Source organism: Puntigrus tetrazona, chromosome 25 (assembly GCF_018831695.1).
Source record: "Puntigrus tetrazona isolate hp1 chromosome 25, ASM1883169v1, whole genome shotgun sequence".
NCBI lineage: Eukaryota > Metazoa > Chordata > Actinopteri > Cypriniformes > Cyprinidae > Puntigrus > Puntigrus tetrazona.
This window is the reverse complement of record NC_056723.1, coordinates 6,762,564-6,781,431: the sequence shown is the minus strand read 5'-3', so window position 1 is coordinate 6,781,431 and position 18,868 is coordinate 6,762,564. Positions and strand designations below refer to the sequence as shown.

At 39.9% G+C, this 18,868-nt stretch overlaps 4 protein-coding genes across 6 annotated transcripts; 2 read left to right on the top strand and 2 right to left on the bottom strand.

Annotated features, from left to right (window-relative positions):
* Nucleotides 1-740: 740 nt before the first annotated feature.
* On the top strand, nucleotides 741-6,615 carry pla2g15 (phospholipase A2, group XV). Its single transcript, XM_043228248.1, has 6 exons — nucleotides 741-1,140; nucleotides 2,741-2,897; nucleotides 3,629-3,747; nucleotides 3,831-3,929; nucleotides 4,015-4,239; nucleotides 5,147-6,615. The coding sequence occupies exons 1-6, from the start codon at nucleotides 1,008-1,010 to the stop codon at nucleotides 5,656-5,658; spliced, it is 1,245 nt and encodes a 414-aa protein (XP_043084183.1). The 5' UTR covers nucleotides 741-1,007; the 3' UTR covers nucleotides 5,659-6,615.
* On the bottom strand, nucleotides 5,605-8,441 carry usb1 (U6 snRNA biogenesis 1). Of its 3 annotated transcripts, none has more exons than XM_043228251.1 (7): nucleotides 8,150-8,441; nucleotides 7,852-7,977; nucleotides 7,592-7,775; nucleotides 7,340-7,393; nucleotides 7,148-7,253; nucleotides 6,981-7,064; nucleotides 5,605-6,846 (listed from the first exon to the last, which is right to left on the bottom strand). In XM_043228251.1, exons 2-7 carry the CDS (start codon nucleotides 7,961-7,963, stop codon nucleotides 6,742-6,744), a joined length of 645 nt encoding a protein of 214 aa, XP_043084186.1. In that variant the 5' UTR covers nucleotides 7,964-7,977; nucleotides 8,150-8,441; the 3' UTR covers nucleotides 5,605-6,741. The 3 variants fall into 3 exon arrangements, with proteins under 3 accessions (XP_043084186.1, XP_043084184.1, XP_043084185.1); XM_043228249.1 differs by having other exon boundaries at nucleotides 7,852-8,060; nucleotides 8,150-8,440; XM_043228250.1 differs by having other exon boundaries at nucleotides 7,852-8,060; nucleotides 8,145-8,439.
* A 1,049-nt stretch (nucleotides 8,442-9,490) lies between these two features.
* znf319b (zinc finger protein 319b) lies at nucleotides 9,491-15,981 on the top strand. Its single transcript, XM_043228520.1, has 2 exons — nucleotides 9,491-9,834; nucleotides 11,512-15,981. The coding sequence occupies exon 2, from the start codon at nucleotides 11,782-11,784 to the stop codon at nucleotides 13,621-13,623; it is 1,842 nt and encodes a 613-aa protein (XP_043084455.1). The 5' UTR covers nucleotides 9,491-9,834; nucleotides 11,512-11,781; the 3' UTR covers nucleotides 13,624-15,981.
* On the bottom strand, nucleotides 15,967-18,785 carry ccdc113 (coiled-coil domain containing 113). The gene is made up of 8 exons (XM_043228521.1): nucleotides 18,193-18,785; nucleotides 17,853-17,970; nucleotides 17,457-17,612; nucleotides 17,216-17,371; nucleotides 16,897-17,133; nucleotides 16,609-16,716; nucleotides 16,265-16,420; nucleotides 15,967-16,197 (listed from the first exon to the last, which is right to left on the bottom strand). The coding sequence occupies exons 1-8, from the start codon at nucleotides 18,372-18,374 to the stop codon at nucleotides 16,087-16,089; spliced, it is 1,224 nt and encodes a 407-aa protein (XP_043084456.1). The 5' UTR covers nucleotides 18,375-18,785; the 3' UTR covers nucleotides 15,967-16,086.
* Nucleotides 18,786-18,868: the final 83 nt, after the last annotated feature.

Below are 18,868 nucleotides of genomic sequence, written 5' to 3'. Positions count from 1 at the left end.
AATGCTGCTTAAGTTTCATTGGTATACTACTATGATATTATATATGTTTTAATTAATTTTTATTTTTATATTTTCATTTTTCATTCAGCTTTTGTTTAAGGTTTTAGTCATTGTGTTTTGCGGTTTTTGCTATTTTATTTAGTTTTATATTTGTATAAAGTTTTTATTCATTTACAGTTAATTCGTTTTTTAGCTATTTTAGTAGCCCATATAAACTTAAATGTATAAACGTAACAGTTGCATTATTAGGTGAAAAAAATTATTTATATAATATTATTAAATCATTTTTTGGTTGAAGTGCTAAATTTACTAACGCAAAAACCTAAATACTAAAAAATATAAAAAGCACATAACAACATAAAATTCAAGTAAAAAGAAAACTGACAATACAAGAAGAAAATGTTCCAAATATTAATAAAAATCAGCATTGCTTGTTTTGAAATAAAATACATTTTATTAAAATCAATTGAAAAATAAAAATAAAAATAAAAACATCTGCCAAATCTGTCAGCCTGTCAAAATAAAACTAAACAGTTTCATTCAGGCTAATTTGCTATGGGTTTTCTGATGAATAAATGATAAGGTCTGTGACAATTAGCCTACTATTTAAATAGGTTTTCATGTGTTATTCTTAAAACAAATGAAAGAGTCAGACCTTTTAAAAATTGCAACCTTAATTAGCGTCCTAAATTCAAAAAGCTGAGGGATGCATGATAGATAATACCAGCTCGGTTTCATCAATTATTGCAGCATTTTTTTTTGCCACAATCGAACGGTCTTTCAAAAAGCCCCGCCCACCGACTCGATGCGTTCTGCCATTGTTTATTCGGGTCTGGCTGCTTTAAAAACACCTATTACACGATAGCCGTATCTTCTGTGCTCATCCCGCTGTCGCAATCCCGAACAAGAGACGCTTCTCAGATCTCTCCCGGACCTCACGATGGACAGATAAACGCGAAGCCGCGCTCGATCCCCAAAGCCAGCAGAGCTGTCAGCCACCGAAAGAGATGCTTTCCTGCCGTGGGTCGGTCCTCGCGTCGCTCCGGCTGTGTTTGTTGTTGTTGCCGTCTTTTACCGACGGCAGAAGTTTGAAATGCTCGCCGGGGAAAGTGTGCTCGGATCGACCGCCTGTGGTTCTCAGTAAGTTGGTCTGTTACGGCACATCCTTGGTGTTGAAACGTCCTGTTGCTTTTCTGTAGTTGACAGTTGTTTACTTGCCTCACGATGAACTGTTATACGGGCTGTGTCTCAAAAACGCGTTTCTTATCTAATCGAGCAACTTGATGACAGCTCGCATGCTTCAAAGTTGTGATGGCCAAAATGTTGTCTAGATAGCGTTTGGACGAACGTTAGGTTGTCCGTTTTAACCTCGTCTTCATATCCATGTGTTTTATAGTATTATACGAGTCGTTTAATGTCCGAATGCGTTTATAACCAGCGGTGGCTTAACACTTCTTGAAAGGTGTCATTATTTTTTTTAACAGTTTTAATACACGTGACTAAACAGCTGCAAGCGTTAAGGCGACGTAGTTATCTGGAATTTACCGAAAAAACACAGTCAGAGTATCAATATAAAAAACTTAACACCTTCGTAGTATCATAGCCTTTCTCTGGCTTTTTTTTGGTTTATTTTCGGTTTTGTTGGTATCTCATATGACGCGGTCATATGACTTGAGACTTTTTTTTTTTGTCACTGATTTCGCAAGCGGTCGTGTTAAAACGGCAAAATAAAACGCGTTGTATTTTCCTTTACTTTATTTACGACATTTTACGACTGCATATAATAAATGAACAATTACACGCCGTCTATTTTTCAGACTTGGAAGTATTTTGTAGAATTTCCGTATTTTTGACACACTTTGGCACTGTCTTGATACACATTTTTATTTGATTTCATTTACTTATTTAGTCATCTGGACCGTAAAAGTTTAAACTTCTCTGGGTGCCTTGCAAATAGGATGTGCTATTATAATACTTTCCATGCGCCATTGTCTGTTAAAATTGGCATCGGTGTTTTGGAACAAGTTTTTCTTTTTTTATCTGGTAATGTGCTCCATAAACCATTTTGACATCCTTGAACTTCTGTGGCCCACTGGTTCCTGGTTTCCAGCTGGTCTCTAGAGGATCCAAGCTGGAATACACCTCTCTTAGGTAGTCAAGGCCACCTAAAAGTCTTTTTTGTGAATGTGGTAGCTTGTCTATTATCTGCAAACTAAACTAAACTGGATTTTCCATGATATATTTTTGTGTAAAAAGATTTGCCTTTGTGTCCAAGTTTACTCAACATCATTATACCACAATAAAAGATGACTTAAGTCCATTACTTCTACAAAAGTATCTTAAGTGCAATATTTGACTAGCCGATAGTTACCTGACGCCTGATAGCCGGAGCAAAAATTCTTCTTTTTAGTCACGTTAAATATGTGAAAAATTAATTCAGGATGTGGTGACCGATGATAAAGGCGTGCAAACATTGCAGGAGCCCATATATAGTGGGGCTTCAAACCAGACTAAACTGGCCAGGATTAGAAATGATAGAGATTAAACTGTATGTTTTTGGTGATCTTTTTTGGATAGTGTTGAGTCTTTTTAATCAGTGGTTCTTTGATCATGTCTAGTAGTGTGTGAAGTGCTTCTTAATGAGCTTCCTGTGTAAGCTCATTATTGTTTGATTAATCTCTTGTATTTTTGTTCATAGCGCTTGTGATTGGTTAACTGGCCTAATTACTTTTCTTTGTAGTTCCAGGAGATCTTGGGAATCAGCTTGAAGCAAAACTTGACAAACCTAGTGTAGTGCACTACATCTGCTACAAGAAGACAGAAGACTACTTCACGTTATGGCTCAACCTGGAGCTGCTGGTGCCGGTGGCCATTGACTGCTGGATTGATAACATGAGGTAAACGGCATCAGAAATCAGAAGTTGTTCAGGTGCTGTAGCAATTAATATCCATACCATTTTTCAAAAACAAGCATAATTCTTCTAGGTTCGTTAAATCAGCGGTATTGTTGAAGCGCTCCATTCACATTATGTTAACCTATTCATTTAAAAAATTGTGTTTGACAGCCGAGTAAAAAAAACAAAAACCAAAAACATGATGCTAAACACAAAATAATATAATTTTTCTAATTATGACTGCAGCGAACAAATCCTGACAAAAGTGTGTGTAATAACTGTAAATACATTGTCTCTATAGATATAATTTACAACTTTAAATTACTTTGTTTTATATTTCGCCGTCATTTTAAATTTGATTGCCATTCACAAAGCTTCATGGGATTGTAGTTTTTTTCTCAGTAAGTACACACTCTTATACCTTTGTCTTTTTGGTAAATTTTCAAATACATTTTCACATCAAAACAATTTTTTTTTTTTTGTTAAAACCTTGTTGTGATTCGCCCAGTGGTTGGTTGGCTCGCTTAATGGCGTGTTATAACACTTTAATAAATACAATTTACTCTTTAAAAAAATCAATTACAGAAAATACTTCTGGAACCAAACTCCAGTGGGAAACGTTGGCTGGTACTAATGGACTGACATTTTTTATATTAAAAAGTTGACTCTCGTTATTACGTTCTACACCTAGATTTGAATAGGCAAAGATGTAATCGGCATATATTTGCTTGCAGGCTACTTTACAATCACTCAACCCACCTCACTGAAGCTCCTCCGGGGGTGGACGTCAGAGTGCCTGGTTTTGGACAGACATATAGTTTGGAATATCTAGACCCTAGCAAACGGAGTGTGGGTGAGCGCAAACTAGGTGTTTATTTTATTATGTTAGTGTGTTGATTGGTAATGGTTGTTTGACGAGAGCTTTGTCTGTTTCAGGCATGTACTTCTTCACTATAGTACAGGCATTGGTTGACTGGGGTTATACCAGAGACGATGACGTTCGAGGTGCCCCCTATGACTGGCGTAAAGCACCAAGTGAGTATCTTCGCGATCTCTTCGTGCCCAAAAGTTCTGTGGACATTGATTTTTACGTTTTTTTTCTCCTGATCTATATCTGTAGATGAGAATAAGGAGTACTTCTTGCGTCTGCAGCAGATGATTGAGGAGATGGCTGATAAAGCTGGTGGTCCTGTGGTTCTCATCGCACACAGCATGGGGAATATGTACACACTGTATTTCCTTAATCACCAGCCACAGGCTTGGAAGGACCGGTACATCAAGGCATTTGTGTCTTTAGGGCCTCCGTGGGCCGGAGTGGCCAAAACTCTGAGAGTTATGGCAACAGGTATGAGCCAAATTTGATGTAAAGAGATTTTGTGGAAATTATTTTGCAGGTCAATGGTGTTTAATTATTGTTGTATTAAATTTTATACAAAATGAATTCAGTTGAATGCAGTCTCTTGAATACACTTTTGATTTCTCATTTAGAATAATTTTTTTTTTGTGCATAAAGTCAGTGAAGCAGTTTTATTATTATTATTATTTTTTTTTTTTTGAGGGCATAGTCAAAATGGTCACATTGATTCAACTATCTTTTATATCATAATGAAGAATAAAATAAAATTTTGCTCTCTTTATTATTATTTTTAGGTAAATGTGATTATTTAATATTATAGCTTTGATTGATTGCACGGTATTGTATTAAATTATATTTAAAGTATTTAACACAACTGCGTATATTAATATTTTTATGTATTTTGTCATGTGGTTAGTAAAGAATAAAAATAATCACTAAATCGGTCACATTTGATATGTGCAAAATCATTTTTAATTTAACATATACAAAAAAATGTCTGCAAATAATACAATAAACTTGGAATTTTACAGTAGAAAATCTAAAATTGTATTTTCTTGTAAAACCTACTGCAGCAATGTTTTATTTAAAATATATTTTTACACAGTTTACATTAAAATTACTTAAGTATTAGGAAAGCTTGAAAATAGTATAATTTTATTATATGAAACAAACCATAAATACAGTACAAATACATAAATACAATTTATGTCTCTCCAAAAACATGCAAGTGTAACAGTCAGACATGCCCGTCTAGCACATGGGAAAAACAATAATAAGAAATGTGAAATGCAGAAATGTGTCCTGCGTGACCGACCCCTAATAACTTGCCACTTGGGTTTTAAAACCCATCTTTGTTCACTGGTTTAACCTTCTGATGGTTTTGGTTCCATCACAGGCGACAACAACCGCATTCCTGTCATCAGTCCTCTAAAAATCCGCACCCAGCAGCGAACGGCCGTCTCCACCGTCTGGCTCTTCCCCTACGCCCACACCTGGCCCAAAGACATGATCCTGGTTTCTACCCCCAACACCACCTACACCGTCCAAGACTACCAGCGCTTCTTCAAAGATATTGACTACGAGGACGGCTGGGCCATGAGGAAGGACACAGAGCCACTGGTCAGTGCACTTCAGCCTCCAGGCGTTCCTGTCCACTGCCTTTATGGCAGCGGCATCCCCACACCTCAGGGATTCAATTACACGAACTTCCCAGACATAGATCCCACCGTCATCAACGGGGATGGAGACGGAACGGTCAACCTGTTGAGCGCGACACAATGCAAACGCTGGAAAGGCCAACAGAAGCAGCCGGTCAGCATGTTGGAGCTGCCTGGGAACGAGCATGTCGCCATGCTGCTGAACATAACCACGGTTAACTATATCAAAAACGTGCTGTTTTCACCGTGACGGCATCACACTTCCCCTCTTTAACTTCGAACCGAAGATTCTGGTTTGCCAAAGGGGCAGGACTCGGTTCTGCTTTTGGGCGGAATGGGTCACTTCTAGAGGATGTACATTTATCTAAAATACTTTTCAAAGTTCCCTAATTGTGGAATTCAGGTTTATCAGGAGATCAATGTAAAATAGTCTATTGTTGGGCACAATCAACGTTTATAGTTTTTTTTTTTTTACTGCTTAATTCAGATCGAATTATTTAATATGACCTAGAATTTAATGTTCAGATTACAGTTGATTAATGTGAAGTAGCAATTGCCTGCCGTTAAACATTGTCAATTACATTTTTAAATATTGTCCGTTTTTAACCTCTAACCTCCTACTTCTTGAAATCTTTTATTTTATCTAGTGCTTTTTTTTTTTAATGCATTTTCTATCCAAATTGTACTGACGTTGCAGTATTTATGTTGAACAAGCCAATGGCTATTTATCTGGCTATCTGTGACGGGTATTGATTTATGTATTTTTATCAAGAGATCGCGAATGTAGTGCAATACGACTGCTGGATATCGCATTGTTGCTTAATATGTCAGCTTAACCTCTGTGACTGCAAGTGTGCCATGACCCTCGAAGGGTTAACGGATTTGTTACACGTGTACAAGCTGTTTTGTATTTTATTTTTTACGTGTACTGACCTCTGGAATATCATGAATAATTATTTGTGAAGTGACTTATTTCTTGCCTTTACAATTGGAGTTGTAAAATTAAGCTAAAAACAAAGACTTTTTGTGGAAAGTGAAACCAGGTCTCAGTTTCAGGATGTGGCGTGTTCCTCATAAAATGGTTAGATGGTAAAAATGCAATGCGTTTTTCAGCGGAATGCAAACCTAGGGTCGCACACATGCCCTAAGTTAGTGAAAAAAAAATCACCATGTTGCGATTATGTACAATAAAATGCTCTTTACCAAACTTTTATTATGTAACAAAGAGATCTTTATGCATTAGTATTCAGTACAAAAGCTTTATTATATTCTGCTTAAATATGAAAAGTGTTAAAACACACGTTGACAGCAATACATTAACAGTGTTGCAAGATCACTTGAGGGGGAAAAGAAAGACTTTATTTCCCGATTTGCAACGAAGCTCTGTGCAGTTGAGCTGTATGTAAAATGGCCCATCTTCATGAGCATCAACGAGACTCTACCCAAAAAAAACCAACAAAACACAGGTTATTACAGTTCAGATGTCAACAGAACGACTCCACAACCTTTGCCTTTAATCAATACTCGACCTCGTTTCATTTGTGGTGGAGCTCTGTGTTCGGGTTCCTTTACCTGCATTTGTGACAAACATGTTTTTTTCAGTCTTTCTGTATGGTCTCCCACACACCAAGCAAGGCTTACGTGGAAAGAAGGATCCTAAAATAGACAAAGAAGAGCGTTGGATAATCTAAATATGATTGTATTTGAATCACAAACATGAAATCATTGTCAGGTTTTACCTTATAAAAGGTGCTAAGGCTGAATTCTTTCATGGTTTCATCCACTATTTTGATAAGCTCAAGGAACTGAGTTTTTCCGGTGGATATTTCCATACCAAGAAAGGTCCTGCATGAACAACTTGACGCCATTAAAACTTATTTGGTACGAACAAATAAATAACACGCATCCTAGATGGATCATTAATGACATACCTAGTCTTTTCAGCATTAGAATAAACCCTCAGTTTATCAGCCAAGCAGGAAAACCTGAGAAAACAATCAGACTTAGATACCCAGCAACTAACAAACTGCATAACGAAACCATTCTAAACACAATCCTGGTTATCTTGCTTCACATTTAACATAACAGCAGGTAAAAATCAATGCGTCTGAGTTACTAGTGCGAGATGTTTTTTTTCCTGGGGTTATAAAACACCCTAATGAAGTTTTGATTTGATCACTGACTTCTGGAACTGTGTCAGACTGGTCCGAATGGACTGGATAAATGGTTGGATCCAGTGATGGCGCAGAACCACCGTCTTTGAAATACTGATGTGAAACTCTTCAGACAAGGTCAGAGGGATGCCATGAGCAGCTGCAACCGCCATCATCCCATTGATGAGCTCCAGAAAGGCTTCCTCGGGATCATCTAAAAAAAGGGTTAAAGGTCATTAAGAGAAAAATGACAGTGTCTACCTCGAAAATGCATTGAGGAAAATGCTTACAGGGACAAAACACGTATGTAGCCCAGTTGCCCCGCTCATGTTGGAAGGACCGCTGTCGCCCTCCATGCACTTCGCTTTTATCGATCCACTGGTCTTCAGGGTCTCTGAACATCTCTTTCACGCTGTCTGGAAGAGGCAGGTGAGGTGTCAAGTGGGATGATTTGCCAGCTTTCCTTTTAACAGATGCATGATCCAAAGGTTCACTCGTGCTGTTGAGGTAAAAGAGGAACTTAGAGCTCCGGAAGTGCACTTCAAGATAAAACTAAATCAAGAAAATGGAAGATCAAACGCACCAAACCTGGTTTCAGTGTCAAGTTTTCCTCTTTTCCTTAAAGGTGAGGAATCGTCTTTTGAAGAGCCTTCGGTTTCCTCTTCAGAACCGCTACTGCTACTATAATTGACAATCATGCTAAAAGAATCGTTATAATGCATATGCGCAAAAGTATTAAACAACTTTTACTAGAAAACCCATCCCAGACACGTAATGGCACCCTTATTGTGACGTGCAAAGGGCTTCCGTTAAAAAAAAATGTTTCTTTCTTTCTTTCCAGCGCCCCGCCGAATCAAACCTGAGAGTTTCTTCTTCTGTGGATTTATTAGCGGGTTGCAAGCCAAATGGAGATGTGCATACCGCCACATACTGTACTGGAGTGTAACGAAAACGGATCACTGGGAAGATTTTATATTTTGTTCATCAGACTGGTGTATCTCAAGAATCTCATTATTCCTGTAATTGTTCTTTTATATAATATAACAATGTAACTTTAATTTATTTTGTCCATTCCTGTGCTTTCCGTGCAAAACCTGTTCCCTTAAAAGTTTTAGTTTTTAGTCCTTTAAAATTCACCCAGTATGCCATATACAATTTTTGACGCCGAATACTTAGAGGCAACAAGAGAGTTTGTTAATGAATCGTTCTTATGAGTAGGATCATTTACAATGAATTAATTGAACCTGTTCAGAGCACCGGTCAGAATGATTCATTCACAAGTCTGAACGAAGCGGTCCGACTGGTTCTGCGCTACTTGGTTATATATGGCAGTTTTATATCGTCACAATCATTTTTATTAATATTGTTCAGCCAGGACATCCGTTTTTGTGGGATTACATTTTTTTTCAAAGCATTGACCAGATCCTAGGTACGTTTTGAATTAGTTCTTTGAAACTAACTATTCGAAAAGAACGAAGCTGAAAAAGATTCGGACCTCTCATTACAAAAACGGTGCTTCGTCACAGCGTCCTGCTACAACAAAGATGAACGCAAGTGGTTCCGTGTTCACCTTCCGTCTATTTTGCATTCTACCTTATAAAAGATAACAGCTGGTCTACATGGCATTAAGCCTATATACATAAACTTAATCTTGAATCCTAGCATAAACATTACTATTCAGTGTTCACACAAACAATATGTTGACTTTGATTTTATTTTAAGCTATTATCCTGTCGTGTGCTAACGTTACAATAACAATAATTGCTATAAAAGCGTTATAACAATTAAAAAAATTGCCCCTATACACTGAAAATGCAACATATTAATGTAATACGCAACAAGTGCGTTTTCATTATGAATATGTGCATCTAAATGCAGCTTTTGAATAAAATTAATGAAGTTCCGGTATGTTTTGTGAGGATGCCAATTATGCGTTATTCAGGTTCCCGTGCGGCTGTCGGGGGTTTCGGTGGTCACTGATCCCAGCCCCAAATAAAACACACTATGTGTCGAGCCATCCTCGTCTGTCGGCTCTCCTAACTGCGCTGCAAAGGCCGAAAAGACTGGTATCGGGTTTTTGCGGAGCAACCCAGAAGAGATCCAGAGAGTTGGCAGGGTTTTCGTGTGTTTTTTGTAGGCATTGGCTAGGGGGTGCGGCCTAGACGAGACCGCGTATCGGGGAGGATTCACGGCCTTCAGAAACACCATAAGCTGGTTGTTTTTTAACGTACGTTTCCGAGAGTAAACATGCGTGGAACCCGTTTATGAAAAAGGTAATACGCATATCTGAACATAATGTAGCAGGGTGTGTGTGTGTTTGTGTGTGTGTTTTGCAAGGCTACAGTTAGCCTGTTAGCTAGCATGCAAATAATCGTTAGCCATTTTGCAAAGCTGTGCGCTTGTGTTTTCTTCCAGCTGTTTTAAAAACGCGCCGGTTTTTATAATCTGTTGAATTTTGCCGTGCACATGAATTTCAGTGCTACCTAACGTTACAATTTTGTCACCGGCTTTTATTCACTGCGATAAAAAAAAAAACGCGAACGTATGTTGCGCGAGTTGTGTGTAAACAAATGCGCGGCTATCGAGCGTCATTCGTTACATATCGGTCTGCGTTACTACATTTTATTAACCGTGCAAGCATGCTTTGGGACTGGTGTGCACCTTTTATACACGTACTATTATTGTGCAGATTGAGACAATAGGACTGTGTCATAAAACATAGCGAGCTTCCTGCCTGAACAGCATTTTGGGTATCAAATGCATTTCTGTAGTGCCTCATAATGCCGTTTGCTGGCAAGACCTTCCATCTCGCTATCCAAAATGAAACCTGAGGTGTACCAGATAGGTGCCCGTACCTTTGTTATAATCGGTGAGAGGTGGTCTGTGATCAGATTTCATTTTGTGCATATGAAATTGTTTTTGTCATGTAGACTACAAGTGTGCTTTTTTTTTTTTATATTTCAAGTTACTATGATATGATTTTAAATGTGAATTGTGGGAAATGTAGATCTCCTTACAGACCATGCAGCCAAGACTCAAAGCCAGCTGCTGCAGTAAAGATTAAGGCCGCTCACATTAGCAGTAGTTGAACTGCCAAGATCCTCAAGTCACTTTCGCTGAAGTAGTAGGCGTTCCTGCTCTAACCAGTTATATCACAAAGGGAATCACATGAGCTCTGCTGTTTTTTTTTTTTTTTTTTTTTTAGAAAAAGTTGATGCCCACTTTGTTGCATCATCAGGAGTCTTTTTATACCCATGTTGCCTTAAATAGCCAGCTTCCTCTGAAAATTGTCTTATGGTCAATTTTAAGAAAGCACGCCACTGCCAATGTCAGGGCTCTTATTTTTGAACAATACAGATATTTTTTTGTCCTATTCAGACCAATGCACGCACACATTTAATTTTTAGCCTAGTTTTGCTGATCTTTTCAAGAATAAATTTTTATTTAGTTTCAACTAAACAAGTTTTCAAGCGTCACGCGAGTACTTCTAAAGTGACTAATTAAATGCTATTCTGAGGAGACATACATGTTAACAACAAATGTTCAACATCAAAGTTTGATGCTAGGTGCTAGGGAATAAGGTGGGTGTTTTTTTTGCACCATTTTATCTTTATACTGAATTTTAAAAGGGTACAAAGGAGCCTCAACTTGGCAGTGGAAAGATGCCTTTCGTCAGCTAGGTAGATAATGTTACACTGGATATTTAGGCCTAATATTTGGGCCTAAATCTGCAAAATATGCACTGACAACACTCATTTTAATATTAAGTTTAAATTTACATGGCATTAAATTGAGTCAAAAAAAATGAGGCAATTGATTGTTTCTACAGCTGGCTCAAAACTGTTTCACAAACCATCCTTGTTGTAGGACTTTTCAGTGTGAATTCCCCTGAAGATGTGTGCAGTGTTTCAAACACATTTTCATCCAGTTTTCTTGTTTTTCTCTTATAGGGCTGTACCGAGGTGATGAAGGTCAATCTCTTTTGCACCTTTGACACTGATGCTCACATCCATGTCAGTTTGTGGCTCAATATAACAGCAAAGCTATCCTGAAAACATTATTACATAGAACATTTGTCTTTTTCACGAGCTGACACAATAAGTTCCTCTTTGCCTCCCCACCTTTCCCACCGTGGACAGTCCAACAATCCCTTCCCTTTGAATTCACCTGGAAAAAGGTTTAACTACGGCTCAAAGCTGAATCCATACACCCGAGCCCGGATGACGGAGGCGTGGCAACAGCATGCTGTTGCCCCGCCTCCAGTGGTGCACACCATCCCACCAGGGGCGGACACACTGGGCTGCACGGTCTATGGCATTGTCCTCCAGCCGGACACGGCATTGCAACAACAACAGCAGCAACAGCAACAACAACAATCCCAGCAACAACAACAGCAGCAGCAGCAGCATCACAGTCAGCAGCACAGCCAGCAGCAGCAGCATCCGGCACAAGCACAGCAGCCCTCCTTGCATGTCGGGAGTGAGGGAGGGCACAAGTGTGGTGCGTGTGGCCATGACATCTCTCATCTGGCTAATCCTCACGAGCACCAGTGCATGGTGAGCCAAGATCGCTCGTTTCAGTGCACGCAGTGTCTAAAAATCTTCCATCAAGCCACAGACCTGTTGGAGCACCAGTGCGTGCAGGTGGAGCAGAAACCCTTTGTGTGCGGAGTGTGCAAGATGGGCTTCTCCTTGCTAACTTCGCTAGCACAGCATCACAACGCCCATAACAGTGGCAACCCCATGAAGTGCTCCATATGTGAAAAAACATATCGCCCGGGTTCTGGAAATGCCACGCCAACTTCGTCAACGGCCACTCCTGGGCAACCATCCAATGACGAAGCGTCGTCCAGTGGCAGCGCTGCCATCGGGACATCAGGCCAACCTACGTTTGAGCCTTCGCAACCTGACAGGCCCTACAAGTGTTCGGTGTGCTCCAAGGGCTTTCGTCACTTATCTGAGCTAACCCGTCACGAACGCGTCCATACGGGCGAGAAGCCTTTTAAATGCGAAACGTGCGACAAAAGCTTCAGCCAGTCCTCTCATCTAGCCCACCACCAGCGTACCCACAGCTCCGAACGGCCATTCAAGTGTGCGGTGTGCGAGAAGAGCTTCAAGCACCGATCCCACTTAGTCCGTCACATGTACGCTCACTCGGGTGAGCACCTGTTCAAGTGCAACCTTTGCGAGTTGCACTTCAAAGAGTCTTCCGAGCTCCTCCACCACCAGTGTCAGCCGCAGGGTGCTCGGCCATTTCGCTGCGCCACATGTGGGAAGGGCTTCAAGCGTCCGTCCGACTTGAGACAGCACGAGCGAACCCACTCGGAGGAACGCCCATTCCACTGTGAAGACTGCCAGATGAGCTTTAAGCAACAGTATGCCCTGGTGCGCCACAGGCGCACACACAAGCCCTCCGCTGACCGCCCCTTCAAATGCAACCTGTGCGACAAGGGCTTCCTGCAGCCGTCCCACTTGTTGTACCACCAGCATGTTCACGGCATGGACAACCTTTTCAAATGCGCCTCCTGCGGAAAGGGCTTCAGCCAGTCCGGGGAGCTGCTCCGTCACAAATGTGGCGAGTCCTCCTCGACACCCACAAATCCAGACAAGCCCTACAAGTGCGACGTGTGCGGGAAGGCCTACAAAAAGGCCACCACGCTACAGCGCCATCAGAATTCCCACTGCACCGAGAAGCCTCTCAAATGCTCGCTGTGTGACCGACGCTTCCTGTCCTCTTCAGAGTTCGTGCAGCACCGATGCGACCCGTCCCGGGAGAAGCCCTTGAAGTGTCCCGACTGCGAGAAGCGTTTTAAGTACTCATCTGAGATGCAGCGGCACAGGCGAGTCCACACCGGAGAGAAACCCTACAAGTGCGCCAGTTGTGACAAGGGCTTCAAGCAGCGCGAACACCTGGCCAAGCATCAAAGTGTTCATGCAAGAGATGCCCAGTTTAAATGTGTATGGTGTGGAGAGCGTTTTGCTGATCTGGGAGCCCTTCAGGAGCATACGGTCCAGCACACGGCTGAAGGTGGCGGATACCCTGTGTCCTCTCTCATCCAGTAATCTGTGCCCTGATTACAATTTGCAAAGGTATTAGCAATCTGCAAACTACGCCAGTCGAATGAATTCTTACAAGGCCCAGTAACCTGATAATACCTCAGTTATTCCCTTTTTGATATCAAGAGGCATACTTCAATTGGATTTTATCGACAAAAAGTTATCGATTTGTTGGTTTACATCTAAATCCTGGGAGGAGGCAATGGGAGATCTCCAAACTCTGTCCAAGATAGCACTGTGATTCTAGTCCAGTAGGGCAGGATTTGCCCAGCATTGTGACTCCCGATGTGGCTCACAATGCCCTCATCAGATCTCTATAGCACAAGACAAAAAATTATTCAGTCTGCAACTAATTGTTCAGTCTTCATTTTAAATCGGCTATACATTTTGCTAGTTCCTAGTATGGTTTAAATACTGCTTACTGTGTGCCTCTGTGTAATAACTCTATTCTGATCACTAGCCTTGCTCCAATATGATTACATTGTACAAACATTTGGAGCACTTCTGGCAGCCTACTTTGCGCATTTAGTTGAGCCTACAGCTAATGACAAAACAAAAAGGGGACAGAGTTGTGCTGTTATGAACTGTTGAAACTGTCTGTCTATGTCAATGTTGACGTTCCCATTATTGTGGCAACTAATGGTATGTACCAAAAACCATCACTGTACTGTACCAGAACTTAAACGGGACAGATCGTTAACCAGCAGAAGTATAACGACCTCAATTGGTCTCTACATTTCACTGAGATTATTATACGTAAATATATAGAATCTATATAGAAATGTAAACTTCAATCTTGTATACAAACAGTTCATATTAACATGAGAATCAGTACAGCTGTCCTGAAAATTGCCTAAAAAAACCTGAAAAGGCTTCCTGTATTACTGTATGTACATAGTTAGTATGTATGCAACTTGTTTACCAGTCCTGTCATTAGATATTGCGTTGTCTTTCTTAAACTGCACCACAATTTTATAAGTAGCTTTTCATGTGAAGTTCTGATTCATACATTCTTTTTGTTTTTTCGATTTGCCTTTTTAAAATTAATTTCAGCCTCTTTGTAGATGTAGTTTGGATTGTAATTGGTGTGTTCAAGGTTGTGTGAAAGTCGAGTCTGTTTTTATAAAGGTTTTTGCCCCTAGCCCGCCCCCCCACCCCCTATACAGGACTCATGTAGGCCTACTTGTACAGTGTGTCATTCTTCCTCTGCTTCATAGATTTATCCACGTTTGATCTCCAATCTGCCAACACAGTGTCTTGCCTATAGTCATTTGCCTTTCGCAACATGACGGCGAGTAATTTTTTTGTTATTCTTTTATTAAAACCATAAGATCAAAGACTTTCAAAATAGATTTTCGGTGCCCCCCAGAATCAAGGAGGGAGAGTGTTTGTTTTGGGCCTCTAAGGCCTTGACTTAAACGCACATCATTCTGATGTTTTTATTAGTGAATGTCTGTGTTGCATACTCATCAAACGATAACCAGTACGTTCTTTTAAGAATTTTTTTTTTAACTGACACTTACTACAATTGTAGTATAAACACATTTGATCTAGAGGGTAAGCGTTTTTAAATTCCGTATATATATTTTTTAATATATATTAGAAGACGGTATTGCTCTGCAAAGCTGAATTTAAATGGAACAAGCTGTCCGAGTCTTGACTTGCCTGCTTTTTTCCCCTCCCACGTACATCACAATTTCCCACTTTCATCTTACCTGGGGCAAAATGACATTCTCATCTCTGTTGCTTATGCAGTATTCTATGACCATTGGCCCTTGAGGAGCTCCCTCTTGCAGTTAGGTTTCACCTAGTACTGCACAGCGAGGTTAGAAGTGATAGTGACACTTTGGCCTTAAGCTGGGGCATCTAGATTCTCCGCAGAGCCCTTTGCCTCCAGGTTGTTTCCCCTTTATAGTATCTATGTATCCATTGTTTTAAATACCAAGGGGCTTTTTTTAAACTGTAGGCATTAAAAATCAATGAGCAGTTGGATTTGGAAACTATGTTGTGTTTTTTTATGTTTTCACGTTTGTATATTAATTTTTTTTTTTATTAATATTGTTTAAAATCTCTATATAAATATCTATATTCTTGGCAGAAGTTTCAGGACCACAGGGGAACGTTCCTCTATGGTTTTGAGACCTCTCCACCCTGTGCATGCCTGCTGTGTTAGTTCCTGTAATCTGTTCCAAGTATCTGCACTTTTTAGCGCAAATACTTTTTAGCTTTTTTTCAAATTGTAGATTGTGAATGAGCTAGTAAGAAAACTTCATGTGGCGGTTGATGTGACATTCATGCTGAAATATCTGTATGTAGCAATTTAATATACACAGCACTAACTAATAAACCTTTTCATTAATAATGGATTTTGTCACTTTATTATTCTTCATATTGATGCATTTGGTTTAAAATATACTGGCATCTTTGACATCACATAGGGCATTGAGGTTATTTAGGACATGTTTAGTTTCAGAATCCATACAATCCAGCATCTACGGCTGCACGTCGGACAGGAACTGCTCTGGCTCCAGCGCTGATCCGCAGCTTGTCCCAGGACTTGGAATATGTTTTTAGTGCCATCTGGAATAATACGATCATTAAAAACCACAGTTTTGGAATTATTTAAAAGTGTTTGAAGCATCCTCACCTCTGCAATCTCCACCTTGCGTTCCCATTCTTTAACACTCTTCTTCAGCTGACAGTGAGACTCCTTAACTTTGATGTATTGTAGGACATGCGGTACGTGAAAATCAGCCAACTGGCCCCTTAACTTCCTGTTCAAAGCCTCTGCTTTGTTTCGTTCCTGTCAGGGAAAGAAAAAAAAAACACGTTATGGCTTTCGGCCACTGGAGTACCACTCCAAATAGTATAATAGTTCTTTTAGTCTGCTTTGGTTTTTAATAATGTTCGACATATTACTAGAATTCGAATAGTTATTTACTTCGATGATGTTGGGTTCTGAAGTGCGTGTAAGGAATTTATTATCCTGACCTCCTCTGCTTGTTTGGTCTCCTCTTCAAACTTAATCAGTAACTTAGCCCGTAAAGCAGCATCACTGCTCAGCACATCTGACTCATGTGTCAAGGACTGAAGTTTCTCCTGCAAGATGGAAATATTGGAGAAAAAAAGCACAGTTTTAGGTCAACGTCCGATCAAGGCCAACTGCTCCCTACAACAATGACCCTAGCAAGACCTGTCCTAATACTGTGGCGTGCAGCTCAACACTCAATTGATATCTTAAGCTGTCAGGACCGTATTATGTTTGACTGAGCATCTCACCTTATTCGAATTCAAGACCTGCAAGGTCTTCCCTGCGAGTAGTTTGAGCTCCACATGTCTGAGGTTTTGCTCATCCAGTCGCTTCCTACATTTCATGTTCCCAAATTTGAGCTGCTCGAAATCCAAAGCTGTCAGACCTTCACCCATCTCCTCTTGTTGTTTTAACTGGATTTTAATTTTTTTCTTGTATGTGAGGAGAGCCGCATTCTTCTGAAGCAACTTCTCAACCATGTTCTCCTGGAAAAATGTGGGCGCTTTATTGTAATTTTAAATCTTTATTCTTGTCAGAGCAAACCTGCAATCTGACGTTTTCTTTTACCTTGGCCTTTACTTTATCCTCGATGTACCTGATGACCTTCTCGGCACTCATCGTCACGCTCTTTTTATCCCGGAGAGCTGTACCGATGTCACGATCAAACTGGCAATATTCTTTTTTAACCTCTGCCAAGTGGATATCAGCTTCTTCCAGAGTTGCCTAAAGAGGGTGGAATCAATTACATAAGCGTATGAAATTAATTTGCAATAGCCTCATGTGCTTGTTCTCTCTCTTGACTAATGACCTTGTAATTGTCCAGCTCTCTTTCTGAAAAGTCTCGAGCTCTCTTTAAATCCTCAGTCATGTGTTTGTGCATGCTTTCGGCGACATCACATTTCTGTTCTAGTGTCAGCAGCTGTTGTCTCTCTGGAGTGCGCGCTTTAACTTTCCTTCCTGGACTCTGGTAACAACAAAAAAAGATTTGATAGTGAACGAATGGCGTCGTGGCTGACAGTGATGAACGAATGACATCGTGGAAATTATATGGAAAATATATAATTTAAGAAACAGACCAATGCAAATGTGTTTAGATTATAAGATTTACATGCACAAGTAATATTTCACCAATATTTCACATATTTGTTTGTAGCGAGAAATTATTCACAACGTATATAATACACGTCGTATATGAAATACGTACCGTTGCCGTTTCTATGTGTGATGCTGTTTCATAATTCTCCGATTGAGGCTGCAGGTCCAGCCTACTAATATATCGCTCAAACATATCGATCTCTGCTTGTTGAGCTGCATTGGAGCGTCTTAAGTTCAGGAAAACAAAAAAAAATTATTATTCACATGCAAAAATAACATCTAACCGTTTTTGACAGAACGCTAAACGTAAAACGTTCAGTGTCCGTAACGGGCTCATCAGCCAACGTACGTTAAATGTCGGTATTAAAACGAACAAAGGTTATCGTTTGTCAAATATGACAGCAAGAATAAGCCAAGATTTTGGAAACGTTAACTTCTCTGTGCCTTACTTCAAGTCCTCCACCAGTTCAACAAGTTGTTTTTTATCAGTGTTGCTTTTGTCGTCCTCTGTCGTTTCCGCCATGGTTGCTAAGGTAAACAATGCCGTGTAAGATAAGAGGCTACTCTTGACGCCATCCCAGATCGTGCGCACGTTTGCGTCCTCATTAAATGATTTAAATAATAAACACATAAAATCATTATTGTGATGCTCTATGAAAAAAAAAGAGATAACGTTTTAACATGAACGTTTATTTAGGGACAGACGACGTTACGGCACATTTCTGAAAGTAATTCATTTAAAACATTTACGTCAGCTACGTAAATAAATAGCATCTGAATTATTATTTAATATGGTAAACAATTATGTGGGAACTCACGCGCTAAATTTACGTCTCTTACATACAGATGCGTGTTTCCCGAGTGAACCGTGTATTGAGATATGTAACCATTTATACAAAACTGCATGTTTTATAAAAATGACTGAAAGGAAGTGAAATAGAAGCAATGGAGAAAATGAAATAGAAGCAATGGAAAACACAGCTAGGTTCTGCGTTTCCTTAAAATATGTATTTTCTTAGTGCTTGTGATTGTGTGCACTGTTCTTCTGTCATCAATGGAAACGGAAGTCTTTTATATACGGGCGCGTAGCAACGGACGGACATGCCCGGTGGCCGTTATATCTTG

What these genes read in the sequence shown, in the direction of transcription:
- usb1 (XM_043228249.1), bottom strand. Translation starts at nt 8,283, where the DNA reads ATGCATTATAACGATTCTTTTAGCATGATTGTCAATTATAGTAGCAGT. An exon ending in AGTCTGACACAGTTCCAGAA is followed by an intron (nt 7,394 to 7,591) that starts GTCAGTGATCAA and finishes TTGTTTTCTCAG; the next exon opens with GTTTTCCTGCTTGGCTGATA. An exon ending in CATGTTTGTCACAAATGCAG is followed by an intron (nt 6,847 to 6,980) that starts GTAAAGGAACCC and finishes TTTTTTGGGTAG; the next exon opens with AGTCTCGTTGATGCTCATGA.
- ccdc113 (XM_043228521.1), bottom strand. Translation starts at nt 18,374, where the DNA reads ATGTGTTTATTATTTAAATCATTTAATGAGGACGCAAACGTGCGCACG. An exon ending in CACACATAGAAACGGCAACG is followed by an intron (nt 17,613 to 17,852) that starts GTACGTATTTCA and finishes TGTTGTTACCAG; the next exon opens with AGTCCAGGAAGGAAAGTTAA. An exon ending in GCAAGGTGGAGATTGCAGAG is followed by an intron (nt 16,198 to 16,264) that starts GTGAGGATGCTT and finishes GTATTATTCCAG; the next exon opens with ATGGCACTAAAAACATATTC.
- pla2g15 (XM_043228248.1), top strand. Translation starts at nt 1,008, where the DNA reads ATGCTTTCCTGCCGTGGGTCGGTCCTCGCGTCGCTCCGGCTGTGTTTG. An exon ending in TCGACCGCCTGTGGTTCTCA is followed by an intron (nt 1,141 to 2,740) that starts GTAAGTTGGTCT and finishes TTTTCTTTGTAG; the next exon opens with TTCCAGGAGATCTTGGGAAT. An exon ending in TCTGAGAGTTATGGCAACAG is followed by an intron (nt 4,240 to 5,146) that starts GTATGAGCCAAA and finishes GTTCCATCACAG; the next exon opens with GCGACAACAACCGCATTCCT.
- znf319b (XM_043228520.1), top strand. Translation starts at nt 11,782, where the DNA reads ATGACGGAGGCGTGGCAACAGCATGCTGTTGCCCCGCCTCCAGTGGTG.